Raw genomic sequence first — 24,716 nt, 5'->3', positions numbered from 1 at the left:
AAATTGAATAAATGAACGGTGGGACGAGAGAGGGAACAAGATTAATAATAGAATAATCCGTATAAAGTTATTTAGGAATAATCTTCTTGCTCGCTATCTGCCTGTTGCATCGAAGCCATTTGTGCAACCGCTTGTAATTGTTGCCACTGCTGTTGTTCGGCAACTGCTTGTTCTTCTCGCGCCTTGGCAAACAGTTCCTGTTGCTGTCTAAGAAGTTCCTCCTCTGGAATTCCCAAGTTTTCCAGCCTAGTGCTCTGACGTCTTCGTTTAGCCGCGACGGCTTTGCAATCGCGCAGAACTGCCTCTGCTTCGGCACTGTAGTCGCCGAAACCGAGTTTCTCCAGGGCTTGAAGAACGTGTTCGGCGTTTATAGTTTTCTTCTGTTGCTGATTACAAATTTCGTTCGCTTCCGAAGAAAGTAAATGAATGAACTCGGTGCAACAATTCAATATCAATTCCCGAGACTCGTTCGCTACCCGTACGTGGGGTAGAATTTCCTTGATCATCTTGTTGATCGATGCACGGGGCAGAGTCAATTCATCGTCTTCGGTCGGTGATATGGTAGCCGAGGCCATACTTTCTCTGCAACATTCGAACGTAAACAGAAATTCCCGTTAATTATTCGTTAATTACTTGAAAAGTCTCTACGAAAGGTGTGCCGTTCTCAATAAAAATATGCACTTGTCTTTTGCACGCGCACACGCGCACACGCGCACACGCGTTTAACGTGTTTGGCTAATCGCGTCTTTATCGCGACGATTAAGAATCTTTTATCAGATAAACTGATAAAAATTTGATATCCAGCGAAAGTCAGAGCTCGGGCTTGCATAGTAAGTACGTAGTAAGAATTTCATTTCAGTTGAAAATGAAATGTTGTTGTCGCAAATCCAACCGTTACTCGTCTACGGTGTGGTTGTTTTCTTTCTCTTCTACAATGGGAAACATGTGAAAGGTACGGGCGGCGAATTTGTTGGCGCTGTTCGAAATTTAACCGTCAAAGTTTTGCCAGATCGAGAGTATGCGGAGAGAAAAGATGCGTACAAATTTTTCAAATTGAATATATCCTGGTTACCTCCGAACGGTACTAGGCAGCCTTCTTCGTACAGGTATTTCATATTTTAATTGTTGGTCTGGTCTTGCTACTTATCTGCCACCTTTTCATAGTAGTATTATCATAGCATTATAGTCACAGGCATGCAGAAAAAAGGATGTCCCGAGGGATCGCTGTTTTATATATTGGAGGGTAACAAGCAGCTAAACGCATCGTTGCCTGAACACAACAACTCGACAGAGCTACCAGATCTATACATTCAACCGAGTTGTTCTTACAAAGTGCAAGTTCTTGCTAATCCGAGAATGAAATACGTGGCTAACGCGTCCGAAGTAAGTCGCTTCTAGATATATCGTATTACAATATGGATCGATTATTATCAGATCAGAATTGCCTATTTCAATTGTAATTATAGGTAATTTATACAGTTCCTGAATGCATAGGTCTGGCATGTAATTGCGCCAACGAAAAATCTAAGCTACCAGTGCCCAAAGTAAACGTAACTCGAACAGAAAATCAAGTCGTCGTTGATTGGAGTATAAGTTCCGATGCATCCGATGTACAGTTTTATGTAATCAGGTAAAAGTGTAGACGAAACGAACGAACGAACGAACGAACCTTTTCGTTTACAGATATTCGTAAACTTGTTTAAACATTTCTCTGCTGTTCGGTAGCATCGGTGCACCCTATTGGTTTACCTCTAAGAGAAACAAGGTACCTCTGTACGATGTAATTAAAATAGGACAAGTATCCGCGGACAAGCGTACATTTTTCTGGAATTTAAAAGCAAGCGACAGGAAATACGTAGAAGCTGACGATGATTATAAAATCACAGTCAAGACTGTTGATTATCGTGGCTGCTTCGGACCGGAGGGAAGTTTCGTTTTGCGTTCTCTACTATCCGATATTAAAACTGGAGATGACAGGCGTATCGTAAGTAATTGAGAAAATTGAAACGTTCAAGCATAGTCGAATAGTACTATACTCTTCTAACAATACAGAGCCTTTCAGTGGTTCGTGCTGATCGGAATAATAACTAGCTTTATTCTATTTGGAGTTTTAAGTATTCTATTATATCGTAACTACAACAACTTTTCCGTTGTAAATCAGCAGCGTAATCCTATCGGTATACGTACAATTTCTGAATGTAAGTCTCAGCGGACAGAGGCGATACTACAGAAGCGTAACATTTTGTACACCAAAAACGAGTCGGAGGTAGGAAAGTAATTTTGCGTACGACTACGCACCGATTAAAATTTAATCCTAATAGGAGGGATACACCGAAGAAACGGATAAATTAAGGGTGCCTCTCGCGAGCGTACGATTGATTCGTGAATTGGGCAGTGGACAATTTGGAAAAGTATATCTTGGTCGTTTAAACGATACGAAAGGCAGTTTGGTCGCTGTTAAAATGTCCAGACAGGGGGATACCTCGATCGGTTCTGACGCGAGGCAGCAACTTCTGAAGGAGATCGAAATGATGAGAACAGCAGGAAATCATCCTCATTTAGTAAACCTCGTAGGTTACTGCGTTCAACCGACTAAACCGATATGTATCCTGCTCGAATACATGCAAGCCGGTGATCTGTTAACTTACTTGCATCATCGAAGGAAGCAGCATTGCGACGAAACTGTTTTCGATCACGATCAACAAAGTATTCTACAGGATTTTTCTACATCCAATATCGAACATTTGAAACGGTCTCTAATTAATTGCGACTCTGTTCGAATAGAAATTCTATAGATTATCGATTTACAGCTTCAGATGGTAGCGTACGTTCGAATATCATGGAAAGGAAAGCTGCTAGTGAGAACACTGAAGGATACGTGAATATCAGTAGCGGCAGGAACGACTATCGGGTTGGTAAAATGAAAGGTTATGAATTTTTTAAATTCGCTACAGAAATTGCTCTGGGTATGGAACATTTGGAAATAAAGGGAATTACTCATAGAGATCTCGCGGCAAGAAACATACTTCTTGGCGCAGACTTGACCATAAAGGTATTCGTTAGTTGGGTCGACTATTTTTTAGGTGAAGGAAAGTTTAAGGAAAGACGAGTTATGTTGGTTAACGATCTGTAGATTTCCGACTTTGGGCTGTCACGTAACGGTGTATACGTGATAACAGCTAGAAAGAATAGAGCGCAACATCTCCCGATAAGATGGATGTCCCCGGAAGCTTTGCATAACCGAATATTCTCCTCGAAAAGTGACGTATGGTCTTTCGGGGTAGTACTCTGGGAGATGAGTACGCTGGGTGGTTTTCCTTACTCGAATGTAACGGATGATCGTTTGTTACGCTACGTTATATACGAAAATGGTCGTTTGGAGCAACCAATCGATGTTCCTTTAAATATTTACAAATTAATGCATTCTTGTTGGACTACGGAGCCTGAGAGTAGACCAAACTTTACGGAAATTATTTCCCGTTTACGAATTCTAGCATCTTTCGATGATAGACCTGGAACGATATCCAATCCTTGTTACGCGTTTTCGTAATTAAACGATCGAATAAAGTGGTTAGAAAATTAAACGTGACCGAGTGACTTTACTTACTTACTTACTTACTTACTTACTTATTTATTTAGTTAGTTACTCGGAGCGTATGGATGATTCTCTCAATCTTGCCGTTGCGATCAGAATTTCTAAATAAAATTCCAATCGATAAACACAACAAATCTATCTATCTACGTAGCAGAAAAACAGAAATATGTTGCTTCTTATCGATGGTGGGCGGCATCTGTTCGAACGGTGACGAAACTGGTCGAGTAACGGTTTGAAGAGATGGCGCCATCAATGGTGGTGCGCAGCTGTTGTTGGCAAACTGCCATTTTAAACGGAAGTGGAGGGGGGAATCGGTGTTGGTCCGCGTTCGTCTGTCACGTTTAACAGTCGGACTCGTTTTTGTTCGATCAATGATCACAGGTATGTACCGTTCTCGTTCATCGGAATGTCAGCTGTGTGTGTGTGTGTGTGTGTGTGTGTGTGTGTTTCATTTTTAATGAAAATAATTATTATTCTTTTTTTACTTGAACTAAAAAAAAGGTTGAGAGAAATTGTTTGGTTAAGTCAAGTTTTCCTCGCGCACGCGCGATCTGTACGCGCGCAATCATTTAAATAAATAAAAAGTTTCCTTGTATTGCTGCACAGGGAGCGAGAGCGATAATTGGCGCAATAAAAGGGAGAAGAATGGATAGAGATACTATCATAGATTACGACACGGTCGTAGATGGTAAGTGGGTTGGTTAGCTCTAATTTATTGGTAAGTTTTGTTTAGATAGGTTTAGGTAGCTGCTGCCCACTCGGGAAACTCGGACAAGTTAAAGACGTACGCTCCCCAAGTTGAGAAGGCGAATGTTGTAACGACAAGTGTGATAATGCTAGGTCCTATTCCAGCGATCGCGAAATCTTTGCTCGTTATGCGACCGGCTGCAGTTACGATCGCGTTCGGTGGCGTGCCCACTGGCAGGTGAAACGAGAATGAACAGCAGAGCGTGGCTGGTAGCATCAAGTACAACGGATGTAAACGTATAGCGATGCACTGGAACGACACGGTGAATAAGTATTCAAATAATAGTGGAAAGTGGGAGTAGAAACTTACCATTTCCGCTAAAACGGGTAAGATGATGTTCGCAACGGTCACGTTCGAGGTCAATTCGGTGAGAGTTTCAGCAAAAACGCAAACGATTAAGAGTATCGCGAGTGGATTTATCGATTGCAAACCGGTCAGAGCGTTCCCTATAATGGATGAAAGTTTCGAACTGGTACTCCCGGCCGAGATGGCGAATCCACCGCCTAGAACCAAGATCAAGCTCCAATGCATCTTTTGATGTATCAGATTCCAGGTGATCATGCCGGAGGACGGTTTGCCAGGACGATTAACGGGATCGCGGTCGAACGATCGAAGAAAATCTAGGTTCGAGGGCAAAACGAAGAAGAGAATGGTGACGAACATTGCCGCGGTCGAGTCTTTAACGTGCCTGGAAACGATAATAATACAGAAAGAGATGAGTGGTAAATACAGTGTATAAGTATTGTAGTTGCGCGTCTACGTACAAATCGGTGATGTAAGTTGGCCAACCGGGCACGAACCCAGGACTTCTGAAGAACCAGAGTAAGACTACCGTGGCGAAGAGCACGCCGACACAGGATTGGTGCCACGTGATCGGGCCGAGTTCTCTGTATTTTCTCTCAATCACCGTTGCCGCTACTTTCTCCCCTTGCGCGCCAATATCGATGGCTCGTGCATCTTTGCTTCCCGGCCTAAACATTCCCATGTACATCACCTGAAGCCAGATCCAGGTGAGAAAGCCCATCAGAAGCATCGCTGGGACCGAGTAAAGCATCCACGAGGTTAAGCTGATGCCCGAACTGTTTGGGAATCGTCTGAGAACGCCGACGACAACGGTAGGTGTTACGTAACAGGATACACTACGACTATCGAATATAGGAGGAGGAATAGAGGCTGAGCGATACCTTTCGAAGAATCCCTTAAAGGTCAAGTTAGTGCCGGTCCCGACCAACGTGCCCACGCCTCCGAGACTGGAAGCGTACGCTGCCACGAGATAGTAGACCGTGGTGACGTTCGTCGGTTTCTTCGACCTGTGCAACAGAAGAAAGAGCGTACCGGTTGGAAGAAAATTCGGTTCGAGGAAGGTTGGATTCTTTCTCTACGTACGGTTCTGCGCATTCCTCTTCTTCCGAGTTCTTGTTGCTCTCTCGAACGAACATATCGCCCAAACCTTGCTGAAAATCAAATTCTATCAGTTATCGATCGATTATACACGCAGACAATATTTATTACGCGTAGCTTGCTTACAGCTTCGAGTTCGACAAGGACGGTTTCGATGATGGGCAACATCATCGCGGTGGCAGCGGTGTTCGAAATCCACATAGAGAGGAACATGGTTACGCAAAACAGGCCAAACGTTAACCTGGAAACTTTCGATCGTATTTAACGGGAGAGAATCTTTCGATAACGCATAACGTCTTTCGACGCTAGATACCTTCGGTGGCTGCAGCCGATCGTTTTAATAATTAGCAGCGCGATACGCATGTGTAGACCCGAGTTTTCGATAACGATCGCAATCGCCATGCTACCGATGAACATCATCGTGGTGTCGTTCATGTAACAGGCACAAGTGTCGCCGGTGTTCATGATACCCATCAATGGATAGAGGACGACAGGGATCAAGCCCGTGATCGGTAACGGAAGCACCTCGGTCATCCAGAACATGGCCATCAAACCGACCACGTAGAGACATCGCATCGCGCGAACCTGCGCGATTTACCATTCGAATAAAACGAACGATAAGGAAAAGGAAGAGGAAAAGGAACGAACCTCGGTGGTATCGACGACGACGACCACGACCACGATGGGTAACAGAATCAACGGCCAAAGTACGATCACGAACGACTTCCAGTAAACGGAGATAAATCGTAACAGGAGTCTACCGGAACGGTCGCTCGAGTTCCTGAAACGATCACCGGACAAAGGATTCTAACATTCGTTCAATTGGCAGTTTCAGTTTCTTACCTTTTGCCCCTGGTATCGATCACTTCCGGATACGGATCGTCGGTCATTTCCGTGGTCATTCTTCTTCCGCGTTGGCCGCGTTACCGTTCAAGAACTACGGGCTACCTGAGAGAGAGAGAGAGAGAGAGAGAGAGAGAGAGAAAGAGAACGAGAGAAACCTATTATTCTCCATTCGTATCGTCGAGTAACCAAGCGTGCTCGCATAGTCTCTCGGTGACCGAGACTGAACGAGATTGACCTCGAAGGTCGAGTACGACGGGTCATCTAACCCGGTCACCCTTTTTCCTTTTTTTTTTCCCTTACTTATTCATTGTTGAATTTTTTCGATTCCACGCTATCATCTTTGATACACGACCGATTCATACGCTTAACGATATCGCAGCCAAAATACTTGTGTACATACGCAAAGTCTTTACGACTAGTCTTACGATTAGAAGCGATATAAAATCCATTGTATAGCGTTCCTCGTAAGATTTGCATCTCTTTCTGGTTCGTACGTTTCGACTGAAACTCGGAAATTTGTTCTTCGCGGTGTTAATTAAAATCGATTAATTTGATACTGCCAATGGAATCGAATCGTTTCCGTTCTCCGCGAGTATCGAGGAAAATCGAAATCAATTATACCTTTATCGGTTATCGCGTACACTTTGTGCCGGTGTTTGCCGTATTGCTTCGAGGCATGTAGAATCGAGTCATGAACCCTCTGTCTCTCTCTCTCTCTCTCCTTCTTCTTCTTCTTCTTCTTCTTCTTCTTCTTCTTCTTCTTCTTCTTCTTCTTCTCGTCTCGTCTCGTCTCGTCTCGTCTCGTCTCGTCCTCCTTGTCGAGTTGTTGCCGTTTTTTGCCCGTATCGAACCCTCTCGGTTCTCGGTTCGCCTTCTTTCCGTCCGTCTGGTTGGTCGGTTGGTTCTCCAACGACTGGTAAACGAACTCAACGAAGCAGCGACTCTTCCCCGTCTCTCGACCTTGATATCGATGTTCTTACTGCAGCAGGCTTATGTTGCTCGCGTGAATGCAACCGTTCCGATTGTTCGAAAACAGATGAACCGATGAGCGGGTTACGGAACCGCAAGGTAACGAGGATGATCGTTTAACGATGAATTCTCGCGGTTGAATTGATCTCTTTGGTGCATTTCGATCGAACACGAAACAGAGTTGAAACAGCGGTGTGTTTAAAACAAGTTAATCGGTTAATTAATCACGCTCGCAGAGACACGAAACGTTTGTCCTCGTGTTTATTACGTGACGCATCGGATTATTCGGTACATACTAACAGTGTAACAGTTACTATTATTACAGCATTCACTTAAAGTTATAGCATTACGGTATTCGTAAGAGATCGAATTGATATATTGATAAATGCGATATTTATTAAGAATGAAGGATAAAACAAGTTAGTTTGCACGATTTCCAGAAAAGTATCGAATCTATGCGAGCATATCTTTCGCTGTACTGTTGTTGGGCGTCGGAGTTCCCCTTTGGTGGCATACCACCGCGATGCCTCGCGTACCACTCCCTTACGCTGGAATCGCGCGACTCGCCGATCTAGAGGTGAACGTGCAAGCGAAACTTATCGTTGCGGCTCTTTCTCGAGATCGCGCGGAATCGTTGGCGCGCGACATAACGGAAGCTTTTAAAAATATCAGTGAGTAAAAGAAAATTGTTTGTTTGATTTATTTATTGTAGACGATAACGTATATAATACACATACTGGAATCGTTGCAGGTATTTATCGACTAGAAGTGGTTCGTCGCGTGATATCTAGTAATTTAGTCGCTTCTGCGTTTACGCACCACGAACTGGAAAAGATCGCGTCGAGTTTCGATCTCGGCGTAGGGCAACTTTTACTCTTGGAAACCAACAATCTGAACGACGCGGTTCTCGTTGGTTCGAAGAGAACCGTTTACTTTTCCACGGAAACCAGTAAGCACACTAGCAACCGGTTCTGCGATTCACCCTTACCCTTCTCACGCTCTCCTCTTTATTATATTTCAGCTAGCCAGACTTTGACTCGAGTACTGTCCGAATGGATGCTGCTCGAGAAGTCGCTGGTTTTAACGAGAAATGCGCTCACCGATCCGACCGTTTACAACCTAGACGAGGAAAACAGAAGAAGATTCCCACCTAGCCCGGCCTACGACGTATTGATCACCCTCGTAAATCCGGACCCGGAGAAACTAAGAGTTACCATGGATCTTCGTTCGATGGCCGAGGGTACGTAGACGTATAGCACGCAGATCCGTACCTTTCGCCACGCGATAAATATTGAAAATTTACGGTCGAATTTTTTTTAGAGTACGTCGATCCGTTTCTCAGCGAGCTTTCGATATTGAGCAATTTTTCCGTAAAATCCCAATGGCTGTATTTACTTCCGTTGGACGTAAATCCGAAACGCGTGCCCGACAGTGGCCCATTGGGCAGGCATTTTGCACTACCGGAAGACGTCCTACCCCAGCTGGTTACGCCATTGGAAAAAAAATTGGGTTCGTTATGTCGTTACGTTGTTACTCTAGTCTGTTAATCCGTATACGGTAGTTTCTTTTATTCTGTTACAGCTTCGCAAGTAAGTCTTCGTCCAACCATTAATTTCGTCGTTTACACTGTTCCCTGCGAGAATGCTCCGTTGCATATATACACGCGTTCCGGTCATCGATCGAAAGTGAACGCCAACATCGAAGCATTTCTTTCGCCGAGGTAATCGCCTATTCTCGCGCTTTTTCTTTTCTTCCCTCTTTACTATCTTGTTGCCTTGCTTCCGTTTTCGTGCAGGTGGGGCGGTGTCGTGTTGATCAATCCATCGATCGAGGCTTGCGTCGGTGCAAAATCAAACGAACCGGTTACCATTGTCCCCGAACGAACGATCGTTGTCGGAACCTTTCTCACGCAGCTGAAACTTCTTCTAGGCATTCCCGAACCGGTAATTCATTTCAATCTTTCGATAATCATTCACTCTCCCCGCGTCCGTTAATCGAAAGTGGTTCGATTCTCTTTGTCAGAAATTCTTGAATGGCGTTACCACTGTTCCTTCGGTAGGATTGAAATTGCGCGACTGGGAAGTTGACGCATTGCTACGAGTACGTACGATCGAGCAGTTAACATCGGCGAAATTGACGCTGCAATCGCTTGCTCGACTTCTTCAAGAGATTGGTAACATCGTGGTCACGGACGTTGTAGGGGACAGAATAAAAACGGCGTTGCGCTTGGCTGAAGATTCGGCCCGACTATTAGCGTACGGTGATTTGGCTGGAGCTTTCCTCTTGAGCAAAGAAGCGTTCGTTACAGCGGAAGCGGCATTTTCCGATCCTACGCTTACCGCTTTGTTATACTTTCCCGAGGATCAAAAGTAAGACACACACACACACACACACACACAATCATCGACGCGCAACCAATTTTCTCACTCTTCCCTGTTTGAACTTGCATTTTTTCTTTGATTCCAGGTTCGCCGTGTACACACCTCTCTTTTTGCCAGCCATGGTACCGGTTTTACGTTCCTTAAAAAATATTTATCGATATTATTTTCTACCAACGGCCAATCGTGCGTAGACCATCGCGCCTCACTTTACCGAATCGAAACAAATAAAAGGATAACATTGCTTCTTCCACGATCGATGAGAAAAATAGACGAAACGAACACGTGTAAGAAGAAAGAAAGAAAGAAAGAAAGAAAAAAAAAAAAAACACAATATTCTTCTTTATTTTTATAAAGAAAATATTGATCGAGAGTTGTAAAAAACAACAAAGGAAATGGGAATGAGTGTGACCGAGCGAGCGAGAGAAAGAAAGAAAGAAAGAAAGAAAGAAAGAAAGAAAGAAAGAAAGAAAGAGGAGGAAAGGAGAGGACATGTGTACAGAGCTATTCACACTGTCCAACGACAAGTGTCGAACGAGTTTCAGGTATTTTATATACATCCATGTTTCATTTCTGTTTGTCCTATATCTTTGTCGTATATATTACGCGTCGCAGCAGCGTACAACAGAGTATAAAGTATAGCGCCAGATGAAGGGTTTCTATTCGTACACAGGTACGCGTTTTTCTATACACACTCACGCATGCACGTTTAATACGATCAAACCTCTTCTACGCATCCTCACGCATACGTTGTACCAAATAATTTTAAATCAATTATCATTAAATCGTTAGAAACAACTAATATTCTATATACAAATACACGTATATCAATCCTCAACCAGTTACCAAATGGTTACAAAATTATCAAGTTGAATCGCTATAAAATCTATGTTCGACTACCGCGAGTAATTTCACTGAAAATCAAAGTACATGGCTGACCGCAGCATACTCGATACGAGCAACTTTGTGGAAATAAAACAACCTCCAGAGTCTGAAACATAACTATTTCGAATCTCCGACAGATCGAGATAGCACATTGTTCCTTGCGTAACGTATGCGCTAAAATTCGTATAAAAATTCCACGATTACTGTCAATCTTTCGCGTTCGCGTTATCTGAACAAGCACAACTTTGTCTTTCGTTCGTTCGCTCGATCGGTAGTTGAACACTATCGCTAATAATAAAAATAAATTAATCAGTTTACTCGTATGGAAAAAATTAAAAAAATAAAAAGAAGATAGAATAGACGGGGTGGCAGGAAGAATGAAAAGGAATATGGATAGTCGATAGAAGAGACGAGAAGAGAATGTAATAGAATAGAAAAGAATAGAATAGAAGAGGAGAGGAGAGGAGAGGAGAAGAGAGGAGAGGAGAAGACACAGAGTAAGAGAAAAATTAACGGAGACGTTGAACTAGCTGTATCGCATGTTGTAAAGCGTCTGCGATATTTTGAAAAACAGGTACACCTTCGCGCATCGCGTAGTCCGACAGGTACATTCTTCCCCGATTGTAGTCTTTTGTGGCTTGTTCGGTTAGCTAAAAAAAAGAAAAAAAAAGAGGTAACTTTCTACAAAAAATTGCCTTAAAGTTTCCTTCGATGAATAGACAGCAGATGATAGATGGATACAAAGAGAGAGAGAGAGAGAGAGAGAGAGAGAGAGAGAGAGAGAGAGAGAGAGAGAGAGAGAGAGAGAGAGAGAGAGAGAGAGAGAGAGAGAGGGGGGAAGGAGAATCTTTGCAGGAAAATGTGCTCACCTTTTCACCGGAAACTATGCAGCCTTCGGGAAGCGTTTGAACGCATAGGACTAATTTTGCGCGTAATCCAATTAGGTGAGCTGCCAATGCCATAGTAGCGATACCACGTGAATGCTGTGGCACGATCAATAATATTAATCGCGCGTTCTTCATCTTCTGCAGTTCTTGCGGTAGCGCTTTTACGTTGTACTCGTTCAGGCTTGACCGATAGAAAGACAATCCCATCGATCTAAAACGGAAAATAATTCACCCCTCGATAGAGACGCAATTACGCACTGACGTAATTCCGATTATTGAAAGAACGTTGCATCTCGAATGCTCACTCGATCAAGGGCGCCGCGGTTGCTTCTAACCAAAACTGATCTTTACCGATCACTCCAACGTACAAGTCTCTCCTCTCGGATTCTGGCACGTAGGAATTGGTCCAATCTAAAAAGTTCAACGGTCGAACGAATTGTACAGTCGACTGCACGAACGTTTTCGTCAACAATTAATCGAGGCACCAGCGTCTCGTAACGTCGCGTAACCTGTTCGCTAGTTCATACACGCTAACAGTATACACGCTACTACGCAAGAGATCATGGGAAATTTTTGAGAATAAGAAATACCTAAGAAACGGTTAAAAGGTTGCACTATAGCTCTGCGAAGAAATTTCGATGCCTTCCTACATAATATACTCCAAACTGAAGGTATCTCACTTTCACAAGAAACGCCGTTGCTCTTTGTCCTCCAGATCGATTCGCCGGCTAAGGTACAAAACTGCTCAAAGTTTATCCGTAACTCTGTCGAATCCCTTTTCGTTGGAAAACCATCGCCTATCGACGTCCTATATGCTTCTGAAAGTATTCAAATAAAAACAATATACATCTATATATATATACGCGTATATACATGCAAACGTACGAGAGATAATCATAGCCTAGTTTCGTTACCCGATTTGTTCATCACGTTTAAAAGATCCGATACCGACGACACGTTGCACTTTACGGTCGATTGTAACGCTATCCAAGCCTAGAAGAAGAAAGAAGAAAGAAGAACGAAGAACGACGAACGAAGAACGAAGAACGAAGAACGGAGAACGGAGAACGGAGAACGAATGTTATAGAAACGAGTATTAGAACGAACAAGTAAAAGCTACTAAACAAACTCACTTCCTCCAGATTCACGGTTCCGCTATCGTTTATATCCATGGACTTGAAAATTTCCCTGAGCATACTGGAAAATAGGGCAGATCACATTATAAATCGATGATTCGCACGTTTGTTTACACGTTTACAGTTTTATCGAAAATGTCTTACACCACGTCCATCCCGTTCTGACCGAATGATATTTTAATCGGTCTAATGCCATCTTCGGAATGTAGATCTTGTATGTTAATCTTTTCGCGTAGCACCTGCGAGAAGAAACACGTACAACTTTTACGGATCTTTGATTAACGCACGCATTCAACTGTTCACTTACCTTCGATGTACAATTGAGTGCAACCGGTACGCTTTCAAATATCGGTATCCTTTGTCTTTCCATCAGATACTGAAGTACCAGCAATCCATTCATCAGGTCGTAATATTCCCTGCGAATGTGACGAAAGTAGAATTAACATCAAGTCCGGTACCTCTGCCGGGGCTTTATCCGATGGTGAAAACGAAAGCGGACGCTCACTGAATAGACACTGTCTCGCCGAGTATCGTTTGACCTTGACGATACGGATAAATAACAAGGATTAGAGACTCGCGGCGCGTAGCTGCCAACTGAGCTGCCTCGATGATACCTGCGGTATTGCGCGTTTGATTATCGATTACGAACAGTAATACTTTCGCCGTCTGCTTTGCCTCGTACTCTTGAGCTATCAATTCTGGTCCCCATTGCGACACTTGCTGAAATACATTGTTGCGGTTAGATCGAATTGCGATTACCGGTGACGGTAGAAAGAAAGGTGGAGAGATAGATTGATATTTCAGTGTTAGCCTACGGGATTGTAGTAAGTGATCCCAAGCCGTTGCAGAGTCGGTATTGCTATTTCTGACCTCCATGTGGTTGGATTACAAGATCCGCCCAGAAATACCTCATATGCCATTCTATCTGCAGAAATAAACATCATAACCATATACGATACGCCTCCAAAAACAGATAAAATATAGTTCCGAATACCCGTAAAATTACTTACTTGTACCGCTTTTATGGTTAATATTTTTTCCATCACAGTGTAACGGACAAGTGGCACTCATAGAAGCGGCTGTTCTGAAATAAGATACGTATGAATTAATCAACGCGAAACAAACAGTTTTCGATTTAAAACCGTATTATCACACTCAAACTGGAAACGTCTCAATATCTTTGAATAGTTTGCAAGAGGATTCGATATATAACACATGCATCCAGGTTATGACACGCATCTTCTCAATCGTCTAGATAGTCTAGACTCGTAGGGTGGCGCAGATAAAATAATAGTTCGGTTGGAGTGTGGTAATGCTAAAATTGCGTCGCATAGTTAAAACATACTTCCAGATATCAAATCCTTTTGCAACAAGGAAAAGCACTCTACGCTGCATTGTCGAAAAACTGTCTTTGGTGCGATCAACCGAAACCAATCGTTTGATATTTTAAACCTGCAATACACACATATTTCCTTTTGTCCCACGATTCTCAGAGCGATAACGCGTTGAAACTGGATAAATATTTGCATTACCTTTTTTTGCACAAACGTGCCAATTCAGTGAGAAAGATGCAAAATTCTTGAAGCATTATATAAGTATGAGGGCCGGCGATTGAATAATTTTTAACAAGTTGTCGCCGCTCTTTGTATACTTGTATCCAGTTTGGAAACGACAACATCACGTACGCTTTTATCCCCTGAAACAAAATGATACGTTTGTCAAAGAAATGGTTTGGCCGATACAAGACATGGAGGATAACTAACGTGCCAACGATAACTGTGCTTACATAAATTCTCTTTGTATCTGTCGACGTAAACTTTGATAGACACACGAGAAGACCTCATTGTTCGAAACGACACGCGTTAAGCAAAGAATCTATACGTCCATCAAATTATACTTATCTTTTAATTGTCCGACAGGAGAGACTTTTCGATTGTCCTATTTAAAAGGAGAGTCGTATGAAATTATGATATTTTTTCCGTCTAAAGAATCGTGGTGCCCCGACGATGTCCGTCAACCGTATTATTACTATTACTATCGCTATCGCTATTTCTATTACTATTATTGTTATTATCATTACTATTATTATTATTATTATTATTATTATTATATTATTACTATTACTATTACTATTACTATTACTATTACTATTATTATTATTATTATTATTATTATCGTTATTAATATTATTAGGGAATGCAGAGATACGTAGAGTGTACCATTTAATTACTTACTGCAGCTACTGACTGCTACCCACTGAGAACTAGCATAAGTTCGCAAGGCGATGGAGAGCCTGACAGACACACTAACCTTGACGATAGTTCGGTGCTGCATGCCCACGCACGAAAAACATATGTGGTAAACTTCAAATGGAAAAAGATCGATTTCGGCTGCATTTCACGTGCATTCATTTAAAAGTCTGTAACGCGTGTTGAAAAATACAACGGTGAGTGCAGCAGCTCGGACGGTTTGGAAAAATCGACGATGAGAGCTCCGATTGTGCACTCCCGCTATTGCTCATACTTATTTATATACCGTTATATTTAAAATGTAAGAACGCGTCGTCAAAGAGGCAATGCTGCGAACGCACCACAAATAAATAACACATTTCGGAAAATTTCGTTCGATTTATCAGTGATGTCGCGCGTAATTTTATCCACGCGCGAAAACCACTCTACCGCTCGAAAACACACTAGACTCGGATTCGCATCGAGTTGTCTCCGCGAAATCACCGACTCTCGATGAAATCACAAATCAGCGTTACCACTGTTGAACATCGCGCTTCGCATCGTTTTCCTTTTCTATCCTTTCAACCTTTTCTCTTCTTTCTCTTTCATCCTCTCCTTGCACTATCCTTCTCTTACTTTCTTAGTTACCCTCACTCCTCCGTAACACCCTTTCTCCTTTTCTTTCTTCGAATTAATTTCGTTCCAATTTCAATTCGATCTAGAGTAAGAAGCCGACAAGGGGATACGATAATTTCGGTTTTACGAGAAACGACACATCCAACATGTTTCGCGCAGTCGCAACAGTATTTTTCGCCTCTTTCGTCTATCACTTCCCGCCTCCAGTCTGCGACAGTATCTACAGTATAATGTACATGCTAGCGACTAGCTACAGTAAATCGCTCCTACCGAGCGTTAAGCCAGACTCGAAAATGACGTAAACCTCCAACAATGAAGAGTGATGTCACACGCTTCGAAGTTCGTTCAGGTTTACGCTTACCGGCGCGACGTCGTCCTCGTCGCTATCGACATCGCCGTCACTCTTCTTCCCACCATTCATCCGGAGACTTTTCAGTCGTAAACTCTTTTCTTTTGCTTTTACACAGTCGGAGTGTTATTTTAAACGAAATCTTTTAAACATTTTACATGTAAGTATGTATTCTCTCTCTCTCTCTCTCTCTCTCTACAAAGTCTTGTTTTTTCTTTTTTTTTTTTCTTTTTTCTTTTTTTTTCTATTATTTTTACGTATTCATCAAACAACGACGACAATTTGTAATTAGATTTAAAGTTAATAGGAAATGCATCGTTCTACCACCGATACTATTACCGATACTATCACCGAATAACTATTTACAAATAGTTTGATCGTATAGGTTATGATTCATCGAGTTGACCATTCATATCTGTTCAATAGAATGGAGAAAGGATAATTAAATATTTCTAAACGTTTCGTTTGTTACAGATTCTTACGTGAAATTCAAAGGTAAGATTTGACGCATGGTACAAGAGCAGTGTCAATTCTTTCTCTCCAAGATTTGCCCTTGCTTAACTGCAGGTACAACTTTCTTTCAAAGCATTCCGTTCATCCGTAAACAGGTGAGTAGACCGACGGGTTCTAAATTATTCTATTATTCCCTACTTAGGAGGGGATGTTTTCATAGGCTTGTTTTTCTCTTTCCGGAAAACGTTTCAATGTCCACGGGAGCGACGCCGTAAGAAAATAATCATCTAGGATCGACGCGACCGAGAACCGTCTCCAAGTATCTGCGCTCCGATTAAAAGGAATTTGCAGAAACGAAGAAAAAAACTCGTGACTCTCACCAGTATGTATCAGCATATTTATATTGACCGATGTCTAAGTACATTGACGAAGGAATTGCTGGTCTCGACGTAGCAATTGTAGAGGTAAATTAACTGGAAACTGTGGTTCATCTAGAATGTGAACACCCGTCCTCTTAACACACATTCGATATGGATTTATTCGTATTTTCATCATTCGCTCTATACTATCTCGCACTCATATACACCTAGTTAACATCAAAATAAATCTATATATCTGGCATTAATTATAATTCCAATCGGGGTTATGTACATGACGCGACGGCGGAATAATATATAATATTATACGCGAAACCCTCCTCTTTGACTCGCATCCTAAAACGTGCTAGATCTTTATCGTATAAGTACGTGTATATGCATAAGTACAGGGACATGCAGGGTCACCTTTGAACGTTTTAAACAGTTTCCCCCAGTGTCTTTTTTCTTCTTCCTCTGATAGCACTTTATATATTTGTTATTCTTTTTCTTTGTCTCCATCATTAGGCACTCCTTGCACTAAACGGGCGAACAACGAACGCGTCTCGGGATAAAACTGGTATGCAACAATTATAATACATCCGAGTAGCGAATGTACATAATTTTGGAACACTGACACTGTGAAGGGTCGACAAACTCGGTCGGCCAGTTTTTCGCGTGCCAGAAAGCACTCTTGTCCTCTGTTAAACTTTACTTCGTATTACAGTTATTACAGTTTTAAACGACAAAGCTAAAAGACAGGCATATTTTTTTCCGATGCACCTTTCGTTTTTGCGATTCAAATGATACAATACATTGCGAATAACCAGTGGGGGATTATTCCTCCATACGCAGAGAAGGCGTACACGCATACACACAGACGCGCACACACGCACGCACACACACACGCACACATCGAATAGTGTGCAACATTAAATGATTAACGCGTAATCATATTATAATATTATAATACGATATACGTATGCGGACACTTTGATGTAGTCAGAGCAAGAAAGGTCCGAACGATGTTCTACCAAGGCCTCCACATTCCTTCGTCGTCCTTCGCAGGCGGTTGCGGTAGAGGAGATGGTAAACCAATCCCTGAAACGAATTCACTGTTTGTGTGACTGGACGGTCTGTCTTCCGAATGCGGCGGAACTGATCCTTCGCTGGGCAAACGACCTATAAACTGTTGCTGTTGCTGTTGCTGTTGCTGCTGGATATGATGATCGGCTACGTCGTTCACAGTTGGTACCGAGGATTTTGTTGAAATTTTTAACTTCTTAGAGGTGGTTGTGAAATCAAGCGGCTGTTCCGGTTGATCGAGTCTCGAACTCTTGGCTGGCTTTGAGCAGATGGTAGAAACGGGGCCGGAAGCGGATATGGAAGCGGAAACGGAAGCGTTGGCGGACGTAGCGGCAGCGGCAGCGGTAGCGGCAACAGCAACAGCAGCAGCGGCGTTAATAGCAACGGTAGCCGCGTCGTGCCATTCTTGCATATCTTCATGGGGTCGTTTCGCGGCGAGTTTATCGGTCGCTTTGAGTAAAGACATATTAGTGGCGGCCCATATAGCCGTTGGTGGATTTGGCCCTATACTGATACCGTTCGCCGCGGCGGCAGCTGCTAGTTGAACGTAATGACTAGGAAGCAGGAACACTACTTGACCATCGGGTAGCCTGGAAGGTATCACTTGGACGACCGACAACATGTTTGGATTTTGTTGCGAACCGGATGCTTGATCGATAACCGATATTCCGGGCGGGAGCGAAGTTGGAGGAGGAGGAGGAGGAGGAGGAGGAGGAGGAGGCGGTGGTGGTGGTGGTGGTGGAAGGGGCGGCGGTGGTGGAGGCAACGGAGATGGGTGGTGATGAGAATCAAGGTTGTTGGCATTCAATTGACCGGCAAAGGCAGAAGTTGGCCGGCTATTGCTACCGCTGTTGCTGTTATTGTTATTTTCATCACCGGCGGTAGTACTGCTATCGGGCCTAGCTGGTTCGATATCCGGAATTTCAGCTTTTATTAAGCCGACCGGATTCAGCGTTGTACTACAGTGTGCGGTCGATGGTACATGATGCTCCAACGGACCGGGACTACCCGCGCCTGTCACTCGATCCGTCACGCTTCCGGGACTGCTGCCTAATCCGCTGTCCGGCCTCGAACCCAGATCCAAGTCTAACTCCGATACGCAACTATCCAAATGCCGTAGTAATCTTTGCTTCACCGCAGGGTCCATCGGTGTCGTGTTCCCTGTAATTATGTCCGGCGCATCGAGATACCGACTTACCTACGATGTAAAACCAAGTGAATATTAGCTATATACGATATTGTTCGATATTGTTCCCATAGTCTTTTGCGATAAGCGGAACATACCTCTCTGGAACAATCTTGATAGCCAGCCTTGTATCTCGATAAACCAGGCTGAGCAAGCGATCTTTGCCTTTGCAAATGCCGGACTGTTAACTCTAAAATGTCCGCTTTTTCAAGTTTACTATGTTTCGTGTTCTCCAGCCGAGCGCTGTCAAGGATAAGCGCTTTCAGCGCCGCCAACGACTGATTGATTCTCGCTCGCCGTCGCTTTTCCATTAGTGGTTTGTTCGCCTGAAAAATAATGCGACCCAGCCGTACGTCTACGTATCGTGATACAAGTAAAAAGATTCTCCACTCGAGAAAGGTAGAATCTTTTCGTTATCCAGTCTGTAGACGTTCTACTTTGTAATTTTCTCCCTTTTCTTTCATACCTTTCGCCAACTGTATTCATTTTTCCACGATCGCATCCTGATGATTCCTTTATACGCAGAATTTATTTGCGAGAAAATGCGCGATGGTTTTTTTTTGTAATTTTGGATGGATTTCCTTTGTAATTTTTCTCTTCCTATGCAAAAGGAAGGGCGCGCGCGAGAAGAAGAGGGAGAGACAGAGATAATAAAAATGAAAGTTACTCACTCGTCGACCGTCCGAGTGTTTGGGGCTCGGGCTAAGACTCGGACTAGGGCTTGCTGCCGGACTTGGTCCTTGATGTAAGCTCTGTTGATGTTGCGATTGTTGATGATGATGATTATGATGCCTATGAATGTTGCCGGCTGATTTTTTTTCTTGATGCCTCAACGAATGAAGACGAGCGGTCATCTTAGTAGGCCACACGGGCCCTCGGCTGTGTTGACAATAATGGGAACGATGATAAGGACGAGACTGTCAACGATACTAATAACAGTGATAATAACAGTAGCAACGAAGACAATGACGGCGGTGGTGGTAACAACGACGGTGACAATGATGATGACAACGACGGCGACGGCGGCGGCGGTGACGGCGCCGACGACGACGACGGCGACGATGACGACGCCGACCACGACGAAGACGACGCCGACACCGACGACGACGACGACGACGACGCTGACGACGGCGACGGCGACGACGCCGACGACGCCGACCACGACGATGACGACGCCGACGCCGACGACGACGACGACGACGACGACGACGACGACGACGACGACGACGACGACGACGACGACGACGACGACGACGTCGACGACGACGACGACGACGACGACGACGACGACGACGGCGACGACGGCGACGACGGCGACGACGACGTCGACGACGACGCTGACGGCGACGACGGTGACGGTGTCGGTGTCGGTGTCGGTGTCGGTGTCGGTGACGGTGACTGTGTCAGTGGCAAAATGGGTCTCAGCGTCCAAAATAGTCGATTGGACGCGGCTGAGGCACTCAGCATTTCGCGTTCTAAAAAGTTACGGCACCACGCTAACACTGGAATATTTAAATTCGATCACTTTGTACAGCAGCATGCGGTGGTTGATTATCGTTTCCTAATTTTTCTTTCCCTTCCTTTTAACACACCAACGTAACGTACGATACCGACGTAAAACGTCTGTTTAATCACGGTATAAACCTGCATGCATCATCTTCCATAGAGATGTTATCGGGTGGAGAAACTCGGTCGTTGCATCTCACTCGATTCTCCAAGTAAACTCGTTCCGTCGTATAATTTGTACGAGATATCTGTACGCGTAAGGCGATCACCAAACTTTCTAATATACATTTCCAAAGTTTCCACTCATTCCCGTGGAGAAGCACATCCCGACGTGAAGACCACAACACCACGTGGATTGTCACATGATACACTCATGATACGACAAGTTAATTATATTATCATGATTCACCGTGCATGTTCATTTTACACTATTTCAACCACTGTTCTTGTCGCAATGCATTCGATGCGACGTTCGCTTTCATTTTTGCGATCGTAAATCTTCGGAAACGGATAAAAGTAAGGTAGACTGTCGAGGTATTTGGTGAAATTTCCACGAATGGGAATTAAATATAGGACATGTAAAATGGTGATCCGGTCCGGTGTCAGAAAGGATAGATTTCGATTTCACGGCGCGTATTAGTTTCAGTGAGAAAAGTGTTTCTCGATTTGTATTCGTGATCGCGCGCATACATCAAGAATAGTGAAAAAACATGCGGAAATAGTTAATCGGGGATCACTCGATCGATCGGGTCATCGAAGAACGAAAGCGCGTGTACTACCGAGAGTAGTACGATTCCGATCTTTCCTATCGTCCCGTTTTATCGGTTGATAGACGTTTGCATCCTCGCTGGATGGGAAACGGTGACGGACTGCGAGCCGACGAGCGGTAGCTGGCGGTTCTTCAGCAAGATTCGCGCGTGTGTGAGTCGTGGGCGAGAAGCCGGGAGCCGCCGCACAGAGGATCGCGTCGCGGTTGGTCATGCGTGAGGCGGGGGTTGGATGGTGGCTGCTTGCCAGAACCGCTACCGTCAAGGGGCCAAGAGAGATGGGGAGGATGGGGTTCGCTTGCCCGCTCACGCGCGCCCTTGCCCACGGCTACATCTATTCTACCTCCCTCTCTCTCATTCGCGCGCACACACCTACAATATCTCACCCTTCCTCGTTCTTCCTCCCTTTTTGCCATTTCTAGCGAGTTGCTAGTTGCACGCGACCTACCTTGATCTCTTTTTTTTTTCTTTTCCTTTTTTCCCAATGCCGCTTACCGCTTAACAACCGTGATGTCTCGTTAAAACAGGAACCAATTTAAATTGTCTTGAAATTTTTTGTCCAAAACACCATAGCCGAAAGTATCCAGTGACAGAATTGCGACATTTACTTAGATCCTAACGTGGAGTCGGGAGTAAATATATGGTATTGAATTTGTTGATTGGAAATTTAAAGACAGACGTAAGACAGCAGAACGATTAGCAAACAGTGGTGAACTGAACTTGAATATCTTGCAAGTTTAGCTATTCTTTTTAGATATTTGACCGTACGCGAAGTAACGAATGAACGTTGAGTGTTTCCTAAGAGAGAAGATTCTATAGCGAATGCACAGGGAGAAAGAAAAAAAATGATAAGCATCGTGATTATTCACGGGGTGAGCTCTTGTCTCTTTCTCCCTGTCCGATCACTTGTCTAACAGCGTCTCTACTCGCTTTTCTTCATTGCATATTTGTCTTTTCACTCGTTCTCTTTCTACATATCTACATATATAATTTATACACGCGTACGTACGCGTACGCGTGCTGAGAAACGAAAAGGCTGCGATGGAAGCGGTGACGGTAGCAGCAGCAGCAGCAGCAGCAGCAGCAGCAGCAGTAGCAGCAGTAGTAGTAGTAGTAGTAGTAGTAGTAGTGGTAGCAGCAGGTCGGTCGTGTGCGTGTGACTGGATATAGACGGGGATAACGCCGTGGCGTAGGGAATTACGACGAGTTGCCGAAGAAAGGTGGCGGAGGGGTAGAGGCGGATGATGGCACGTTGTCGGGGTTGGCACGGCACGAGCCAGCAGCGGTGCGATCTCGAAAGCGACGTGGCGTGGCGCGGCACAGCACGGAGCGGCGTGGGGTGGCGTGGCGCAGCGCAGCGCATCGCGGCGCAGCGCGGCATGGTGTGGCGTGGCGTGGCGTGGCTCGGCTTGGCTCGAATCGAGATCCGACTCGGTTGAAGGTAGCGGGCGGCGGTCGAGGGAGCGGAGCAAGTGCCGTCACAGGACAAGCTCGATCCGTGCTGTTCGGCTCGTCGAGGTGATGAGCCCTCGAGGCGGGTGGCGGTTGGTGGTTGGGGGTTGGGAGTTGGGGATTGGGGATCGAGGGTGGATGGGGAGGTTGGCGAGGGGCAGGCAGAGGGTGACGAGCGAGTGGCGGCAGGCGGCGCACGTCGGACGATGGACGATACGCGGCGAGGAGCGAACGGGGTGGTCGACGCGGCGTGCGGCAAGCAGCGCGAGACAGGCGGCGGCGGCGGCGGCGGCGGTGGTGGCGGTGGCGGCCGCCGCTTCATGGCTTCTAGGGAGGGAGAAAGACCGACCGACCGGTCGAATGGATGGACCGTGGAGACCGTGAAGCGTACAGCGAGTGTGTGCGAAGGGCGATGAAGCGATGCCGCTCGAGGGGAAACGGGAGAACCAGGAGGCAAAGAAGAGACACGAGGGTGTGCTCCGGTAAGGCGTCGACAGTGGGGTCGGAGGAGATAGTCGTCGGCACGCGCGGCGCAAACCTCTCTGCCCACTCACACTTACCCACCAACGTGTACGTGTGAACGAGCATGCATATATATAGGCGAAGGGGAGAGAGAGAGAGAGAGAGAGAGAGAGAGAGAGAGAGAGAGAGAGAGAGAGAGAGCATCCGTGCGTGCGTGTCAAACTGCCTTGCCTGCGTGCCGGCGTGCCGGCGTGCCGACGTGCCTGCGTGCCGTCGTGTCTATCTGTCTGTCTGTCTGTCTGTCTGTCTGTTGGTCGGCTGCCACGGCGTGTCAGCGTGCCGTTTCCTCTTCCTACGTATTGTTCTCTGTTCGTGAACCCCGCAAACTGATGCGTTCAGTTGAACGCGTTCCTTCACCGACCGATATACCGATTAAGTTAAGCCAAAGGACAAACTTTCGCTACGTTTATACTTTCATTTACTACAATTTAATTTACTTTAATCTATTTACACGACGATCGTCGATGCGCTTCACGCATACACACTTGGCGCGCAAGATGTTGCCAAATCCAGGACTTTGCAGCGTTCGCAAAGGTAGCATAGCACTTTGTTGGTTCGTGTGCGTTGACGCGTGCACCTCCAATCTGGTTTTCTCGAATCTCGTGATCACCGACGGGCGATCCGATCGATCTATGGACGTAGGTGGAAGAAAGATTGTAACGTTTCAATTGGAGAGAGAAGAAAAGTGGAGAAAAGAAGGAGAGAGAGGGAGGAAAGATTTTTCGGAAAGAGTCGATTCGGATACCATCGTCACTCTTTTCGAGCTGTCGTCGTCTCCATCGGGTACAACTCGATCGATGGACGACAAACTCAACGTGCGACGTACTTTTCGCGATAAGGTGTAAGATAGAGAAAGAGAGAAAATAGAAAGAGCGAGTTTGCCCGGTGGCTTCAGCATTGATCGTTCCCAGAAGAAGAGAAGGAGCCGAGCGAAACGAAGAAGAGGCGTACACGAGAAATTCGAGACGCCCGGCGTCGCCCGGCGGCGAAACGTTATCCGGTATGCAAGAAAGGACGTCCTCATTAGCGGGACCCGACGTCGTTTCTGCTCAACAGGAGCGATCGTGGCGTGGCTCGACGCGATACCGCGTCAACCCGTCTTGGTGTTCACCTAGACGCGATTATATAGTATACCTATCCGAGTACATACCACGTATCTGTACGTATCTACAGTTATTTACCTATACCCCGAACGTATTTACACTGTTCTCTTATACGCGGCGGATATGTGGCCTAAACATTGGGAAAATATATTCCTTTCGCCATCCATATCTCTCTATAAAATCGCGACTTTTTTTTTACCAGGTTTAACATCTAATATCGGCATTTGAGT

The 24,716-nt window shown here is 44.9% G+C and overlaps 5 protein-coding genes across 8 annotated transcripts; 1 reads left to right on the top strand and 4 right to left on the bottom strand.

Moving 5' to 3' along the window:
* Positions 1-29: 29 nt before the first annotated feature.
* Positions 30-23,904, bottom strand: Nc2beta (negative cofactor 2beta). 3 transcript variants are annotated; one of them, XM_076900835.1, is made up of 2 exons: positions 23,900-23,904; positions 30-582 (listed from the first exon to the last, which is right to left on the bottom strand). In XM_076900835.1, exon 2 carries the CDS (start codon positions 573-575, stop codon positions 72-74), a length of 504 nt encoding a protein of 167 aa, XP_076756950.1. In that variant the 5' UTR covers positions 576-582; positions 23,900-23,904; the 3' UTR covers positions 30-71. The 3 variants fall into 3 exon arrangements, with proteins under 3 accessions (XP_076756950.1, XP_076756948.1, XP_076756947.1); XM_076900833.1 differs by lacking the exon at positions 23,900-23,904 and adding an exon at positions 4,653-4,669; XM_076900832.1 differs by lacking the exon at positions 23,900-23,904 and adding an exon at positions 2,649-2,713 and having other exon boundaries at positions 31-582.
* LOC143427249 (uncharacterized) lies at positions 871-3,550 on the top strand. The gene is made up of 8 exons (XM_076901182.1): positions 871-1,106; positions 1,179-1,383; positions 1,467-1,630; positions 1,726-1,984; positions 2,063-2,266; positions 2,322-2,752; positions 2,824-3,052; positions 3,134-3,550. The coding sequence occupies exons 1-8, from the start codon at positions 871-873 to the stop codon at positions 3,548-3,550; spliced, it is 2,145 nt and encodes a 714-aa protein (XP_076757297.1).
* Positions 4,335-15,897, bottom strand: LOC143427248 (uncharacterized). The gene is made up of 22 exons (XM_076901181.1): positions 15,156-15,897; positions 14,378-14,541; positions 13,856-13,929; positions 13,661-13,770; positions 13,351-13,565; positions 13,153-13,261; positions 12,990-13,084; positions 12,843-12,906; positions 12,624-12,702; positions 12,300-12,527; positions 12,015-12,120; positions 11,692-11,920; positions 11,337-11,472; positions 6,588-6,609; positions 6,393-6,525; positions 6,058-6,329; positions 5,871-5,985; positions 5,730-5,797; positions 5,528-5,653; positions 5,108-5,437; positions 4,653-5,031; positions 4,335-4,592 (listed from the first exon to the last, which is right to left on the bottom strand). The coding sequence occupies exons 1-22, from the start codon at positions 15,177-15,179 to the stop codon at positions 4,335-4,337; spliced, it is 3,336 nt and encodes a 1,111-aa protein (XP_076757296.1). The 5' UTR covers positions 15,180-15,897.
* Positions 17,872-20,123, bottom strand: Sidpn (bHLH protein similar to Deadpan). Of its 2 annotated transcripts, XM_076900708.1 has the most exons (4): positions 19,808-20,123; positions 19,235-19,462; positions 18,722-19,148; positions 17,872-18,673 (listed from the first exon to the last, which is right to left on the bottom strand). In XM_076900708.1, exons 1-4 carry the CDS (start codon positions 19,988-19,990, stop codon positions 17,895-17,897), a joined length of 1,617 nt encoding a protein of 538 aa, XP_076756823.1. In that variant the 5' UTR covers positions 19,991-20,123; the 3' UTR covers positions 17,872-17,894. The 2 variants fall into 2 exon arrangements, with proteins under 2 accessions (XP_076756823.1, XP_076756822.1); XM_076900707.1 differs by having other exon boundaries at positions 17,872-19,148.
* Positions 19,992-20,679, bottom strand: LOC143426953 (uncharacterized). Its single transcript, XM_076900709.1, has one exon. The coding sequence runs from the start codon at positions 20,601-20,603 to the stop codon at positions 19,992-19,994; it is 612 nt and encodes a 203-aa protein (XP_076756824.1). The 5' UTR covers positions 20,604-20,679.
* Positions 23,905-24,716: the final 812 nt, after the last annotated feature.

The sequence above is a fragment of the Xylocopa sonorina genome, chromosome 9, assembly GCF_050948175.1.
Source record: "Xylocopa sonorina isolate GNS202 chromosome 9, iyXylSono1_principal, whole genome shotgun sequence".
NCBI classification, from domain to species: Eukaryota; Metazoa; Arthropoda; class Insecta; order Hymenoptera; family Apidae; genus Xylocopa; species Xylocopa sonorina.
This window is presented reverse-complemented; position numbering and strand designations above follow the sequence as displayed.

Coding starts and splice junctions, on each gene's coding strand:
- Nc2beta (XM_076900835.1), bottom strand. CDS start 575: ATGGCCTCGGCTACCATATCACCGACCGAAGACGATGAATTGACTCTG.
- LOC143427249 (XM_076901182.1), top strand. CDS start 871: ATGTTGTTGTCGCAAATCCAACCGTTACTCGTCTACGGTGTGGTTGTT. Junction 1,384..1,466: donor ACGTGGCTAACGCGTCCGAA/GTAAGTCGCTTC, acceptor TTGTAATTATAG/GTAATTTATACAGTTCCTGA. Junction 2,267..2,321: donor ACACCAAAAACGAGTCGGAG/GTAGGAAAGTAA, acceptor TAATCCTAATAG/GAGGGATACACCGAAGAAAC.
- LOC143427248 (XM_076901181.1), bottom strand. CDS start 15,179: ATGCAGCACCGAACTATCGTCAAG. Junction 12,121..12,299: donor ACCTTTTAACCGTTTCTTAG/GTATTTCTTATT, acceptor TGAACTTTTTAG/ATTGGACCAATTCCTACGTG. Junction 6,526..6,587: donor ATCGATACCAGGGGCAAAAG/GTAAGAAACTGA, acceptor TGATCGTTTCAG/GAACTCGAGCGACCGTTCCG.
- Sidpn (XM_076900707.1), bottom strand. CDS start 19,990: ATGACCGCTCGTCTTCATTCGTTGAGGCATCAAGAAAAAAAATCAGCC. Junction 19,463..19,807: donor AACACTCGGACGGTCGACGA/GTGAGTAACTTT, acceptor ATTATTTTTCAG/GCGAACAAACCACTAATGGA. Junction 19,149..19,234: donor ATCAAGATTGTTCCAGAGAG/GTATGTTCCGCT, acceptor TTTACATCGTAG/GTAAGTCGGTATCTCGATGC.
- LOC143426953 (XM_076900709.1), bottom strand. CDS start 20,603: ATGCTGAGTGCCTCAGCCGCGTCCAATCGACTATTTTGGACGCTGAGA.